At 43.6% G+C, this 15,703-nt stretch overlaps 1 protein-coding gene across 8 annotated transcripts in view; it reads left to right on the top strand.

Moving 5' to 3' along the window:
• Positions 1 to 15,703, top strand: part of enpp2 (ectonucleotide pyrophosphatase/phosphodiesterase 2) — a 108,399-nt gene that overhangs the window by 19,614 nt on the left and 73,082 nt on the right. For all 8 annotated transcript variants that reach the window (XM_085993323.1, XM_085993324.1, XM_085993322.1 and 5 more), the window contains 5 exons: positions 545 to 642; positions 3,743 to 3,822; positions 5,534 to 5,653; positions 10,540 to 10,595; positions 11,182 to 11,247. In XM_085993323.1, the coding sequence (XP_085849449.1) occupies positions 545 to 642; positions 3,743 to 3,822; positions 5,534 to 5,653; positions 10,540 to 10,595; positions 11,182 to 11,247 (420 nt within the window). The remainder of the gene's footprint in view (positions 1 to 544; positions 643 to 3,742; positions 3,823 to 5,533; positions 5,654 to 10,539; positions 10,596 to 11,181; positions 11,248 to 15,703) is intronic.

Below are 15,703 nucleotides of genomic sequence, written 5' to 3'. Positions count from 1 at the left end.
TGATCAGGCAGGTGAGGTGTGTAGAGAGAGAGGCAGAACTACGATGGGCGGGTGAGGTGAGATGTAGCAGCAGGTTGCAAGCTATGAGCAACCTTTGGTTTCAGTTTGAAGGTGCCAATCTTTGCCTTATAAATATATAAACAGATCAATATGTCTCATCAAAGTCTATTATTTCAGGGCAGAAAAGAATTTCACAGATTGCTCACAGAATGAGCTGTGAAATTTGTTTCCTCACATTCAGTAATCTAACCAAATCCCCACTGCGTATCGTAAGTGAACAGAACTGCACAGATACACATGGTTTATGGTTATGACAAGAAGATCAAACATTACAACCAAACAATCATTACAAGCGGTGATCACTGAAATTGAATTCAACTGAATTTTGTTTATATTATTACAGCTTTTTATTTTTGATGTCTGCAGAAGAAATGCTCATGTATAATTGATTAATACTTGAAGTCTCTGAATGTAGTAAATACATAATTAAAATAGCTATTGCTGTAGATCTTTTGCTTTAACTTTTGTGCATTACACATTTTAGCTTTGTTCGTCCACCACTGATCATTTTCTCTGTGGATGGGTTTCGTGCTTCATATATGAAGAAAGGAGGCAAGGTCATGCCTAACATTGAAAAACTAAGTAAGGCTATATCTAGAAAAGCTTTTATTGTAATAATTTTCAGCTAAAGTTTGTGTCTACTGAAAGGTGGAATAGTTCTGCAGTCTGGATCAGCCTAAACTGGAGCAAATTCAGATTAAGTGAATTAATTTATGCTCCAGTGATTCCAAGCAGCTTATTTTGGAGAAGTCCTGCACGTTTCACTGTATTGTTTCAGAAACTCAATTGTGTATGTGATTATGCCACTTACCGAGGTGATGTTTGTAAGTGATTGACAATTGGCACCAGTGGCACATTCACGTATGAAATGAACACTACTTGTATGAATGATCAGTTTCATACCTATATTTTATACAATTCCTGTCCCAAACTACAGTGACCCAAATGATTCCTTATAAACATTATTAAATGTAAATATGTGCAATATTAAATATTAATCAAGAAATTTGGCTTTATTTTAATGTAAATTCTATATATAAATGAATTTTAATATTGTACAACTATTTTCTAAATGAACTCATTTAGAATATTATCACAAGGAGCAAGGGGGAAAAATTGGGCCACGCCCCCTTTGGGGCGCTAACATTGCTGGGGCACTACTTATATCGCCCTGAAAAAATTAGCGCCCCTGCGCCCGAAATTCACTGGTAGTGCCCCAAGAGGGAGACGGGGTGCTACTGGAAGCGCCCCACCTCCCTCTCTTGGGGCGCTGTGAGTGAATATCACGGCGCTATGTCTTATTAAAGGAGTGGGGTCTTGCGCAGCATGACTCGGGCCCAGCTGGGTCACCAGGGATCGGAGTGTCGGCAAAAGAGCCCGGCACTTCTCGAGTGCCGGGCTCGCGGAGCGCAGCCAGCACCCCGCGGGAGGGGGAGGGGGGGCTGCACAGAAGGCCGGGGACAGCAACGGGGGCAGGTGCTGGCAGGTGGCCAGCAACAAAAATGGCCGCCCGGCACCTCCCCTTTAATTTGCATCGTCCCAGCCGCAGGTCGGCTCCCCTGACCCTGTCAGACATAGCGTCCGGCTGTAAGTCAGGGGGCGCTACCGAAGATCGCAGCTGGGGCGCGAGCGGGGCACTGCGCACGGCGATGATGTCATTGCCAGAGGCGCAGCTCCATTGGGCGCTAACAGTAACCGCCACCGCTAACCTCCCGCTGAATTTCACAGGAGGTGTTGGTGGCGCCGCGCCCAGGCGCTAGTTGCTTTGCACCCCATTAGCGCCCTAAGAGGGCAAATGAACCGAGTTTTAAGATGTCTGATTAAACTATCAAAGTAAAAAGGAAACTTTAAGAATAAATGTGTTGCTGTTTATTGGTATACTCAGAGGTTCAGTCCTCTAAAGTGCTTTCTTTTATTCTCCTACCTCTTTAAAACTGCTTGGTTGACGCTGTTCAGTCCTTTATTTCAGGAAATTCCTTGAGATAATTCTCTGTAAGCAGAGGTAAGATTTGCAAATACCAGTAAACATAACATAATGCTTTGTGGCATTGAAAATCCCTAAAAAAAAAAAACTGGAATGAATTAATTCTGAATTGATTCAGACTGACTCCAGCACCATGAATGGTGCATTTTAAAAATTGGGATCCACTCCAAATTTAGTAAATTGGCCCTATTTAAGCTATAGTGCTCTGTAAATCCAGATCAGTTTTTAATAGTGACATATCTATGTATGGCAAAGTATTTGAAGTGTAAACTACCCTCTCCCTCCACTCCCCCACCTCTAAATGGTTTACCATTGAAAAATGATCAGCAGTTGAAAGGCTCATATAGAGAGCCTGAGCCAATTGATTTGAGGAGGTCTAAATAAACTTGCTTCACTGACATGCAATACAAAGACCTTTACTGAGCGCATCCACCAGGCAGCATTTGGTTCAAAACTGTTTTTCTGTGCATACACCAAAGGGACTTGTTGGCAAAGACTAACTTTGTAGAACACAATCCCTGAAAATGGGCATATTTTATTTTGAAAACCTTCTGCCTAACATCAGCAGATCACTTCCCCTTCATAACTGCTTCAATCACATTTGCATCTCTGCTTTAAAGAGGAGTGCATCAACTGATCATTAGTTTTCAAACCTTTTGCAGTGAGACACAAAAGGGGAAAGGTACTTCCTCCTTAGCCGGTTCTCTTTTAATGTCCCTAAAAGGATCTGGCTAGTTCCCATGGAAAATGATGAAAGTTTGCGAGTAGGAAAGAGTTAATCTCCTCAATGTAAATGTGTCTTCTGTCCTTATTTTCAATTCTGTTTGATTTACATGAAGTAATATAACATTCACAAGTAAAGTTAAACAAATCTGTGGTTTGAATCAAACCCTGTTCTCTTTGGAAAAACCTAAAAATAACACAAGCTGTTGTCGAAAATAGAACCCTTCAGTCTCTACAGTGACAGCATAAAACCTTTTTGTATTTTATTTGCTACATAACAGAATCCCTAAGAGTAACTATTTTAGGGGAACTACTTAAAACATTGCAGAATTCAAGTAGGCTTTGCAGGCATAATGGGGTCGATCTTGACTTTGTGCGATAGTGTAAACGGCTGATAGGGGATTGGCAATCGGTTTGACATCTCTTCCATTGACTTCAGTGGAAATAAAAATCAGGAGAGATGTAAAACCGGCTGCCGATTCGCTATCACCTATTTACATTATTGCACAAAGTTAAGATCTACCCCAATAAGTTTTATTAGTATGCAGATTGTTGTTTAAATTAACACAGTATAGTACCTATTTTGCCTATTCACTTTGCTGTTGCCCCCGATTTCTATAGCTGCAAGGTTCAGGCTTTACATGGAAGTACCAACTTGTGATATAATGAATTCCAGATATACAGAATTGATGTGACACTAATCTTACAAATCTTGCCTTCATCAGAATCTGCAATAACATTGTATAGTGATTGAAAAATAAATCCAAATACTGAGTATTTTCAAATGTAACAGAATTTTTATTATGCAAGTTGATAATTTCAGAGAATTACATATCAAATCTAAGTGATATATTCAGTAGTGGCTTATAGAACACCACACATTAGTGTTTCTTTCCCATAGCTATCACTGGCATTGTGTCAATATTGCAACACACTTACTATTTTGCAGATGGTAACAAACTTCTTTGTATTTAGGATCTTGTGGAACTCATGCCCCCTACATGAGACCAGTTTATCCAACGAAAACCTTCCCCAATATGTATACCCTTGCTACTGTAAGTGTCACATTCTGTATAACTAGCTGCTTTTGCTCCGTGCATTTTAATAGAAAGTCAATTTCTTTATCTGTTGGCAAATAACCTGTAATTTATTAACAACTTGCTTGTATTGAAACTAAATATATTTTGATTTCAGTGTACAGGAAACTTTCTGGTATCCGGCATGGACGGGACCGACGTGGTGCCGGTTCATCAAAAATTCCGGATAACCGAACGCTATAGTAAAAGATACGGAGCTGAGAGCTCCGTATAAAGCAACAAACCCTGTTGCTTAGCAACAGCTTCAGAACAACATCCACAAGTTGCAAGCGTCTCTGTAGCTTAGCAACAGCTGCAGCCACACCCTTGCCTTCCTCCATTTGTTGCTGTGCAAGTAATAAAAGTTACCTGAACCGACTCCTGAATTTTGCTGGTTAACCGACATTTCTGGTTATTTAGGTGCCGGTAAATCGAAAGTTTCCTGTACCTTTGTATGACACAAACTGTTCATTGTATATGAAATAGTGGCTACTCACATGATGGCCCTGTAGATGTAGGCACTGGATGGGGTGGCACTGAGCCATATAAACCAGGAAAATCCCAAGTATATTTTCTCATTTGTGCAAATTTAGCCAATATCATCTGAGGCAGTGAAGAAAAAAAACTTCAATTCACCCAAGCATTCCTGGGAAATGAGGAGGATAAAACAGTCAGGCATTCAGCTCCTGAAATAAAAACAGAAAAACCTGATGAAAGGTCTATACTTGAAAAGTTAACCTGTCTTTTTTCTTTTCAGCTGCTGGCAGACTTGTTGTGTATTTCCAGCATTTTCTGTTTTTATTTTTATGCTCTGATTGCTGCTAGAGCCCCTGCTGAAAGTTCACACATGAACTTTTGGTGAGGATGGATTAGGCTTAGTAGTGATGAATTTTATGTTAAATATCATGGGGTACCAACATACCAGAGGGTTACTGGCTCATATGGTATTGTGCTGCAGTATGTCGGCAATCCCTTCAGGGAGATAGTTGTTAGAGGGAAAAAACAGTAATGGAGGCTTTCAGAATGGTGACTTAGATTTTTTTTTTTAAATGACACATGTTGCCCTATTAAACTTAAAAAAGGGCTGGAAACTAATCTAGCTAGAAACTTCTGTAAAAGTAAAAATATCCTTATTGATAATCGTGTGAGGTCCTTTTTCTTCTCCATTTTTGCCTTTTTGTCGAGTACTATGCTCATGACCCTGATTTAAACTAATTTCAGGATAAACAAGCCTTAATGTGCTGAAATAGTAGAAACCCTGTCTGCATAGGAAAAGGAAATATATGGGATTTATTAATGGCAATAGTGTTTTTGTTAATGCTGTGTCAATACCTTTTTCCACTTCTTTCACTATTTAAGCACATTTTATGTGCAGTATGTAGCCCAGGTTTTGAAATTAGTGAATGAGCAATACATTGGAAGCTGAAATAAGAGGAAAAAACTATGTGAGGGTATTAAACTCATCTAAAACTTGTTTCTTTTTCCAAGCAAACATAAATGTTAGTTTTCCTGCTCTTTTCTATTACATAAATAATTTAGAAGCACAGCTTTGCTTTCCAGTTCTAATTTGCTGTATGTAGGTTTTAAATGTATATTTTCCCTTGCGAAATGATTTAGTGTGAAAAGGTTGTGCAGATTCTGACAAGTAAAGCCCACATCTAATCAATTTGCTTTGGTTTTTCATACAAAGGGACTTTATCCTGAATCGCATGGAATTGTTGGCAACTTGATGCATGACCCTGTGTTTGATGCCAACTTCAGCCTTCGAGGTAGAGAAAAATTCAATCCTCGATGGTGGGGAGGACAACCAGTAAGTTCTGAGTGTCTCTTACGCTGAAAGCTTGGCTGTAGAAAGTAGCACAGTTTGTCCCCTAATTGGAGACCTCTTTTATCTTCCAGTGACATTTCATAAACAAATTAAGGAAAGGAAATGAAAGGCAGCAAGATTTTGTTTTATCTGCATTTATTAACCCTGAAATATTGAATTCATAAATTCATGTGCACCAATATATTGTACGCTTTTTAAATACATTCACGGGATGTGGGCATCGCTGGCAAGACCAGCATTTATTGCCTATCCCTAATTGCCCTGGAGAAGGTGGTGATGAGTCACCTTCTTGACAACTAAGTGGCTTGCTATGCCACTTCAGAGGGCAGTTAAGAATCAACCACATTGCTGTGGGTCTGGAGTCACATATAGGCTAGATCGGGTAAGGCAGATTTTGTTCCCTAAAGGGCATTAGTGAACCAGATGGGTTTTTATGACACTCCGGTAGTTACATGGTCACCATTACTGATGCTATCTTTTTATTCCAGATTTTTATTTAACTAACCAGCTGCCATGGTGGGATTTGAACTCTTGGGCTGGATTTTACCTGCCGAGACGAGTTGGGGGAGGGACTGCTGCCTTCCGGGTTCTAGTCTGGCCCCCAGTGACGTCTGATGCACAAACGCTATTTTCACCTGATTGGCCTTGTTAAGCCCGCCCTGTGGGCTTGCTGGCCAATTAAGGGAAAGTCGGTGTTAGATGATGTCAGTTGATGATGCTTCATCTGCCGGTTTTCTTAAAGGGACATGAACCATTTATTTTTGACAGATGATTTGACAGTGTTTGACAGCATTGAGGTGCTGTCAAACACTGACAATCACTGTATAAAGGTGAGCCCTTGCACCCAGGCTCTCCAATGACTCTCTCCTTAGGATAAAACAGATGGCAGCTGCAGGTGAAGGTACAGAAGCGATCTGTCACTTCTCCTAATGAGGTGAGGCCAAACAAACACTTCAAAGCTTGTCACCTACAGAAAAATCTAAACACATTAAAAATGACTTTCCCAACATTTCCTTACCTCTGATACTCACCAGTGTCCCATTGCATCCTTCACACCACTTCTGCAGCTGTCATCTATACACAAACATTACAAGAGACCCACAGCACGCGTCACTTACCCTGGCGGGGTTCCCCGACGTCGGGAAGCCCGCAGCAGAAGTCTCAAAATGGGAAAAAGCCTCTTAACTGCCTGTTAACAGGTAGTTAAGTGGTTATAATCCTCTTCCCACCGCTAGGAGTCGGGTCCCTGCGCAAATCGGGGACCCGACTCCTGGGAAGATTGGTTGGAGGCGGGTTGGGAGCGGGTTCAGGACCCGCTCCTATTCTTTGATTTTCCCAGCAGTCCCGCCTCCAGACCTGCCTCCTCAGGGCTGGTAAAATCCAGCCCCATGTCTCTGAATCATTAGTCCAGGCCTCTGGATTACTAGTCCAGTAACATAACCACTATGCTACCATTCCCTTAAAAGGCTTGGCTCAGTGGTAGCACTCTCTATCTGAGCCAATAGGTCATGGGTTATCCAGCTCCATCCAGGGGCTTCAACGCATAATCTCAGCTGAATCATCAGTACTGCACTGTTAGAGGTGCTGTAATTTGGATGAGATGTTGAACTGAGGCCCCATTTGCACTCTCAGGTGGACATAAAAGATCCTATGGTACAATTCGAAGAAAAGCAGGGCCGTTCTCTTGGTGTCTTGGCCAACAAGTTCTCATCATTATCAAAGTGTTGAGCATACATGCAATCAAACAGAATGTATTTCCATACATAATTTATGAAATCACTATGTATCCTGACTGCATGGTTCTTGCGGGAGGAATGTATCGAAAGCATCAGGCTGCTGCACTTGGAACAGTGTGGGTTTGGTGGGGGAGGGAAATCAAGGCAGCTTGTTTGGCCTTGGGATCTGAGGTTAGTTAAGCTTGAGGACAATGGGGAGGGGTCCTGAATGTTGAATGAGGTTGGTGCTCCTCATAACCTGTGGGCGAATTGCTGTGCTGAGGGGATAGTTTGTGTTGAGTGCGTCTCCAAGAATGGGGCCCAGACTGTCTGGTTCCAGGCAAAGGACAAATGTCACTCGTTGTGATTGGCAGATGCCTTACTTGTGTTTCAGTGACACTTCTGTTATGGATGGGGCTGCACTTTGCCACAGATGGGAATGCATCTGCAAGCGACGAGAGTCTTGTTCGTTGCGAGTGGCCCTTTTTTTCCAGTGGGCAAGCCCAACAAGCATTGAGCTGACTTGTCTTGCACCGTGAAAGTGGTTATGTTCCTGGTTATCGCCCGGACTTTGTCTAGAATGACTGGATGTGGGGACGTGACCAGAATATGTGATGCAGGGCCCCTTCTGGCCACAGCCCCTACAGCAGTTGTCTGGTATGGAGGCTTGGAATTTGTAACGTGTAGGGTGCGGCATGATGATAAATTGCCGTTCCTGTATTTTGCTGCAGGTGGCGATGTTTGGGGTCTGACTCCATCAGGTAGATTTGCGTCTTCACTGCTTGGGCATTAATCTGGCGGAGCAGATCGCCTGCCCTTTATAGAACCTGCCGGATTTTCATTCCATTGAAATTCCCTTCTCGTGCCAGGCTGTGCATGCAATTGAGGGGACAGTAACTCTGATTTGGTCTATGTGGCAGAGTCTGCTAGTAGGGTTACTGGGGTGAACACTTGGGCCCTTCTGCATTACTCTGTTCCGGGTGAAAAACAGATCTTTTTAGGAACTGGTGGGAGGGCCTCCTCCTATACTGTGAGGGTCCTTGCTGGATATCTCCTGGCTTCGCTGGTGGAATAAATGAACGGGTCCACAGGAGGGGTCTGGTGCCAGAAGGTCAGCCATTTTAGGGATCTTTGATCCCATTGGCTGCTCTGCTAAGGGTGAGTGTGGATATTGCACCAGTTTAGCACTCACCTGGCTTCCTGCTCCTGTTGTAATTGGCTGGGGAGGCTGGAATTATCCTCTTAAATATTGGGTTGGTTTGCCCATGCTTTCTGATTCGGGGATGCTTGTGGTTGATAATGCAGAGTGGGAGGGGTTGTTGCTTTTTGAGCTGGGGCTTTCTTCTTTAGAGAACTGTTGTGTTTCTTTTGTGGCTCTTCTTGGCTGCATTTTGTATTGTGCAGTGCACCTTGTTTTCTTCCAGTTATTGAGTTCTGTGGTGAATGCTCTAGGAAATGACGCTGGGCGTCCCCTGATTAGTTTATTGGCCAGGTCATAGTGTGGGTAACAACATCTTCCTTAACTGTATTCTCTTCTGCTAGTTCTTTCTTTGAGTTTTTTTCTTTTCTTGGCTGCTTTTCTCCCCCTTTGCATTATTCCTATCTTGTACTGAGGTGGCTGTTCTTTCTTTTGCCGCTGTAATCTTTTCTTTCTTGTTTTCCCTGCTCAGACATTCTTCAAAAAGAAATGTAAATTTAGCATCACTTTTCCATCCTTTCCTTCTCTGCCATGCTGCAGCTTTTTCCTCATTCTCTGTTTGATTTAGTTCTTTTACCTTATTTCATGTCCTTTGTCCTTGTGCCTCCTCTTCCTCTTTCAGCAATCGCAGAGTGGGTGAGCCTGGTTTGGGAAATCCGGGTTTCTGGAGGAGTTGGAGATTCCATTTTTTACTACTGAAACGCTCTGGGGACTCTCTGCAGCCCCGGAGAGTAGCGGGAGATTGGGGCAAGAAAGGTTGTGGCAGCAGGTGAATCAGAATCAGCAGGTGGTGGGTGTCATGTCAGACAGCAAATGTTGGTTCACTTCTGTTTGTGTACGGTATGATTATGTCAGAAGTATTTAAAGAAAATAATTTTACTGGCTACAATTGAATATCACAAATTCTAGGTCGTGTCCCATTTTGATCTACTATGGGGTGCAGACAGCTGCCTGTAAAGGCTCCCTTCCTGCATTTTTAACACATGCCCCTGAGCAGAGAGTGGTTTCGGCAGACTCAATTCCTTCTATCCTGACTGAGAAGATCAGGTGGATGCAGGGGTCTAAAGCTGGGAGAAAATAAAAGTGTCTGTGTGGTGAGAAGGGGCAATGATTACTAAGGTTAATTTTTGATTTTATCTAGAATGACTTTTAAAATTTGTATTTCTGGTAATGACTGGACCAGCCACATAAATGCCATGACTACTAGAGCAGGTCAGAAGCTGGGTATCCTGTGGCGAGTGTCTCACCTCCTGACTCCCCAAAGCCTTTCCACCATCGACAAGGCACAAGTAAGGAGTGTGATGGAATACTCTCCACTTGCCTGGATGAGTGCAGCTCCAACAACACTCCAGAATTTCAACACCAACCAGGACAAAGCAGCCCACTTGCTCTGCAGCCCATCCACCACCTTAAACATCCACTCCCTCTACCACTGGCGTACCGTGGCTGCAGTGTGTACCATCTACAAGATGCACTGCAGCAGCTCGCCAAGGCTTCTTCGGCAGCACCTCCCAAACCCGCAACCTTTACCACCTAGAAGGACAAGGGCAGCAGGTGCATGGGAACACCACCACCTCCAAGTTCCCCTCCAAGTCACACACCATCCTGACTTGGACATATTTCGCCAATCCTTCATTGTCGCTGGGTCAAAATCCTGGAACTCCCTAACAGCACTGTGGGAGTACCTTCAATAGACGGACTGCAGCGGTTCAAGAAGGCGGATCACCACCACCTTCTCAAGGGCAATTAGGGATGGAAAATAGATGCTGGCCTTGCTCACGACGCCCATATCCCAAGAATGAAATAAAAAAAAACTCGTTAGAATAAATTTAAATAAATAAAACGTATGCAATGTAAGAAAAGGCTATTTTCCTTAATAGTATATGTCATCTTAGTAACATTTTTACATTTTCCTGTACAATTTCAATCTGATTTGTTTTCCTATATCATGCTAGATCTGGGTAACGACTGTCAATCAAGCAGTAAAGGCTGGCACATTTTTCTGGCCTATGTAAGTCAATAGCTTTATTCAATCTCTTTCAACACTCACTGTATTGGCGTGCCAAGAGGAGGCTTTAAATAACTTATTGGTTGACTAAGCTAATTAAGTAAAATTGAAGTATCGTATCTGGATATCTGTTGGCTTTAGTGTTATTGTTCTGTTGTATTATTTTCTGTTTTAATTTTACAGGGTCAGAAAAGTTATTTGTATATTTTCAATTCTAATTGCACACGTGTGTTTTGCTCACATGTTTTACTTTCTCAGGTGATTGCAATTTGCTTTAGGTTATCTCTGTTACACTTCTTCTCTGACTCTTTCATCCTCTCTAACTTGTCTGCTTTGCACTCTGCCTATATTGTTTTGCTTGCTCTGTTTTCACAGATTTGCAATCACATGCTCCTATGTCACTGTTTTCTGTTACACAAGAAGGACAGTGAATCATCTTTGGCCATTCTGTTGCATATTTATGTCTAGTTACAGATTACAAACATTGTAACGGGATTTTTTTCCCATTATATATTTTAAAGCCAGGATGTAAAATGTGCATTTTTTAAACTGGGTAAATCATATGCTATGTATTTTTTTCTTGTTGCAGTGTCATTCCCTATGAGCGAAGGGTATTTACAATACTTCAATGGCTGAACTTGCCAGAAAATGAAAGGTAATTATTATTCAGTAGGTAGCACTCGAAAATTAACTAGTGAGGTCTGTTGCTTAACAATAACTTACCTTTTTTAAATGGAACCAAAAATAATAAAATGTGCATTTCATAACTTTGCATCTTAAGAAACATAAAACTCCTGCATGGTTGGGTTTGTGCCCTTATCGTAAAGGCGTAATATTGTGCACCTTTTTATTATGAGCATAAAGCTATACTTAGGTATAACATTAATCAGTTTGTCCAAATGAATTGATTGAAAATACAGGAAACTTTCTGGTATCCGGCACGGACGGGACCGAGCTGGTGCCGGTCTATCAACAATGCCGGAGAATCGAGCGCTATAGTTAAAAGATACGGAGCTCAGCGCTCCGTCTAAAGCAACAAACCCTGTTGCTACAGCTTCAAAACAATCAGCACAGCTTGCAAGCGTCTCTGTAGCTTAGCAACAGCTTCAGTTAGACGCTTGCACAGCCAGAAATGAGTAAAAAAAAAGTAACTAAAAGTAAAAAAAAGTTATCTGAACCGACTCCTGAATTTTGCTGGTTAACCGACATTTCCGGTTATTTAGTGGCCGGTTAATCGAAAGTTTCCTGTAACATGATCCTTTCCTGAGTATCTGGGGAATATTCAATTCCCAAGTGCAGTGGTGAAGAAAAGGGGTAAGACCTGTGACGCCAGGTCTCTTCCCCCTTAACATTGCTCAGGGATTTCCTGGGGATCCAGTTGTGGGGGGTGGGTGCAGAGGAGTTTAGACTTCTTGACCAGAGGTAAGAAAGAGGCAGTGGTAAATGAGATGGAAGGGTTCAAATGCAGGGGTTTCCAGAAGATACTAACGGAAGTGCTTGTGCCTTGCCCCTTTCAGATTGGAGATTCTGAGGGGCAGGCAACAAACAAGGAAGGCCTTTTTTTTTTACAGATCCCCAGTGGATCTTCAGGGCTGGAGGCCTTTTGGCTGTTATTTATCAACAGCAGCCAGAGAGCTCTACAGTTGCTGGCTATTTCTGCTGCTGTTTCTGTCCCATTTCTGGGCACAGGGTAAAGATCTGACCTTGAGACTCTAGGCGGCCTCAGGTCATGTCAGAGTGCATTTATGATGCGGGTGCAGGTGGGGAGACTGATATCGAAACATAGAAACATAGAAGATAGGAGCAGGAGTAGGCCATTTGGCTCCTCGAGCCTGCTCCGCCATTCAATGAGATCATGGCTGATCATCCAAACTCAGTACCCTGTCCCTGCCTTCTCCCCATATCCCTTGATCCCTTTAGCATTAAGAAATATATCTAACTCCTTCTTGAATATATTTAATGAATTGGCCTCAACTGCCTTCTGTGGTAGAGAATTCCACAGGTTCACCACTCTCTGGGTGAAGAAATTCCTCCTCATCTCTGTCCTAAATGGCTTACCCCTTATCCTTAGACTGTGACACCTGGTTCTGGACTCCCCCGCCATCGGGAACATCCTTCCTGCATCTAGTCTGTCCAGTCCTGTTAGAATTTTATAAGTTTCAATGAGATCCCCTCTCATTCTTCTAAACTCCAGCGAGTATAAGCCCAATCGACCCAATCTCTCCTCATACGTCATTCCTGCCTTCCCAGGTATCAGGCTGGCGAATCTTTGCTGCGCTCCCTCCATGGCAAGAACATCCTTCCTCAGATAAGGCGACCAAAACTGCACACAATACTCAAGGTGTGGTCTCACCAAGGCCCTGTACAACTGCAGCAAGACATCCTTGCTCCTGTACTCGAACCCTCTCGCTACGAAGGCCAACATACCATTTGCCTGCTGCACCTGCATGCTTACCTTCAGCGACTGGTGCACAAGGACACCCAGGTCTCGTTGCACTTCCCCTTCTCCCAATCTATTGCCATTCAGATAATAATCTGCCTTCCTGTTTTTGCCACCAAAGTGGATAACCTCGCATTTATCCACATTATACTGCATCTGCCCAATCACCCAACCTGTCCAAATCATACTGGAGTTTCTCTGCATCCTCCTCACAGCACACATGCCCACCCAGCTTTGTGTCATCTGCAAACTTGGAGATATTACATCTAGTTCCCTCGTCTAGATCATTAATATATATTGTGAATAACTGGGGTCCTAGCACCGATCCCTGCGGTACCCCACTAGTCACTGCCTGCCACTCGGAAAAAGACCCGTTTATTCCAACTCTTTGCTTCCTGTCTGCCAAACAGGTCTCTATCCAAGTCAGTACCTTATCCCCAATCCCATGTGCTTTAACTTTACACGCTAATCTCTTATGCGGGACCTTACCGAAAGCCTTCTGAAAGTCCAAATACACCACATCCACTGGTTCTCCCTTATCCTAACAGTTACATCCTCAAAAAATTCCAGATTGATCAAGCATGATTTACCTTTTGTAAATCCATGTTGACTTTGTCCGATCCGGTCACTGTTTTCCAAGTGCTCTGCTATTACATCTTTTATAATGGACTCTAATTATTCCTTTCTCATTACCTAATGCCCAGTCTAAGATGGCCTGATCTCTAGTTGGTTTCTCGACATATTGGTCCAGGAAACCATCCCGTATACACTCCAGGATTTCCTCCTCCACAGTATTGTTACTAATTTGGTTAGCCCAATCTATATGTAGATTAAAGTCACCGATGATAACTGCTGTGCCCTTATTGCACGCATCTCTAATTTGCCGTTTAATGCCATCCGCAACCTCCGCATTACTGTTTGGTGGTCTGTATACAATCCCACTAACGTTTTCTGCCCCTTGGTATTTCTCAGCTCTACCCATACAGATTCCACATCATCAGAGCCAATATCCTTCCTTACAATTGTGTTAATCTCCTCTTTAACCAGCAATGCTACCCCACCTCCTTGTCCTTCCTGAATATTGAATACCCCTGGATGTTGAATTCCCAGCCTTGGTCACCCTGGAGCCATGTCTCCGTAATCCCAATTATATCAGATCCGTTTACATCTATTTGCGCAGCTAATTCCTCCACCTTATTACGAATGCTCCTTGCATTAAGACAGAAAGCCTTCAGGCTTGATTTTTTAACACTTAGAGCTTTTAGAATTATTGTTTACTGTGGCCCTGTTTGATTTACACCCTTGCTTTCTTTGCCTTCCACTTTTCCTTTTCTCCTTCTATCCTTGCTTCCCTTTCCTCTGTCTCCCTGCACAGGTTCCCATTTAATGCCATCCACAACCTCCGCATTACTGTTTGGGGGTCTGTAGAGAACTCCCACTAAGTTTTTCTGCCCCTTGATATTTCTCAGCTCTACCCATACAGATTCCACATCATCAGAGCTAATATCCTTCCTTACAATTGTGTTAATCTCCCCTTTAACCAGCAATGCTACCCCACCTCCTTTTCCTTTTTGCCTGTCTTTCCTGAATATTGAATATCCCTGGATGTTGAGTTCCCAGCCTTGGTCACCCTGGAGTCATGTATCTGTAATCCCAATCATATCATATCCGTTTACATCTATTTGCGCAGCTAATTCATCCACCTTATTACGAATGCGCCTCGCATTAAGACACAATGGCCTAGAAATTGGGTTGGTAGCGCCGGCGCTGAGCGCCTAAAGAGACCTAGAATTGGGGCAAAGCCCTATGTTGGGGCGAACGCTATGAGGATAGCGCCGACTCAGAAATTGACTATACATTTAGCGCCTGCGCTAAGTGTTTGCGCGCGCCCGCGAGCGCAAACAGCTCATGACGTCATTTAAGTGTGCAACGCCTTTTAGGAGCGCCTGAGCGCATATTGGGTGGTGCCCGGAGCCTTAGCGCCCAGCGCTATTAGTGACAGTTCGAGGGAGGGCTAACCCGCCCTTCTCGGAGTAGGGCGGCGCTATTTAAAGGGGACAGCTCTAGTGCAGAATCTTCTGCCACTTGGCCTGCTCATTGCGATCGATGCTAGAGAGAGTTGGCGAGCTAATGTGGAGCGGAGTTCTGGGATTTGAGCTTTACAGTACTTGGGACCTTCAACCCTGTCCGAAGCACTTGCGGCACTACACCTAAAAGCCTTTTGACCAACTGGCATCGGAATGGGAGCTTGTTTGGAGGGCAACGGCCTCATCGCCCAGCACTGTGAAGGGGCAGAGAGACGGCGGGAGAGAGGGCCGGGATTGGCCAGAAGGAGGAGGGGCAATGGAGGTCGGCCAATCCGACGGGATGCTGCGAGGGTCTTTAGGCAGCAGGTGACAAGCCTTGACAGTGTTTGCGAAGGCTCCGAATCTGGAGGGACATTGTTACTGATCTGTGCCACCTGCTTGGTCAGGATCTGCAGCCGCGTGAACGCTGCAGAACCTCTCTGTCCGTGATGGCTACACTGACTGAAGGCCTCCATTTTTATGCCAACGGATCCTTTCAGTCAGCCACTGGGGACAATGCGACTGTCGCTCAGGCTGCAGTCCGCTGTTGCATCTGGCAAGTGACAGATGCCCTTTATAGGCGAACGCGTCCATTCATTACCTTC

This window comes from Somniosus microcephalus, chromosome 7, assembly GCF_052327205.1.
Source record: "Somniosus microcephalus isolate GS21.2 chromosome 7, FLI_Smic_1.0, whole genome shotgun sequence".
Classification (NCBI taxonomy): domain Eukaryota; kingdom Metazoa; phylum Chordata; class Chondrichthyes; order Squaliformes; family Somniosidae; genus Somniosus; species Somniosus microcephalus.
The sequence above is the reverse complement of the archived record's forward strand: the minus strand, read 5'-3'. Positions and strand labels throughout refer to the sequence as shown.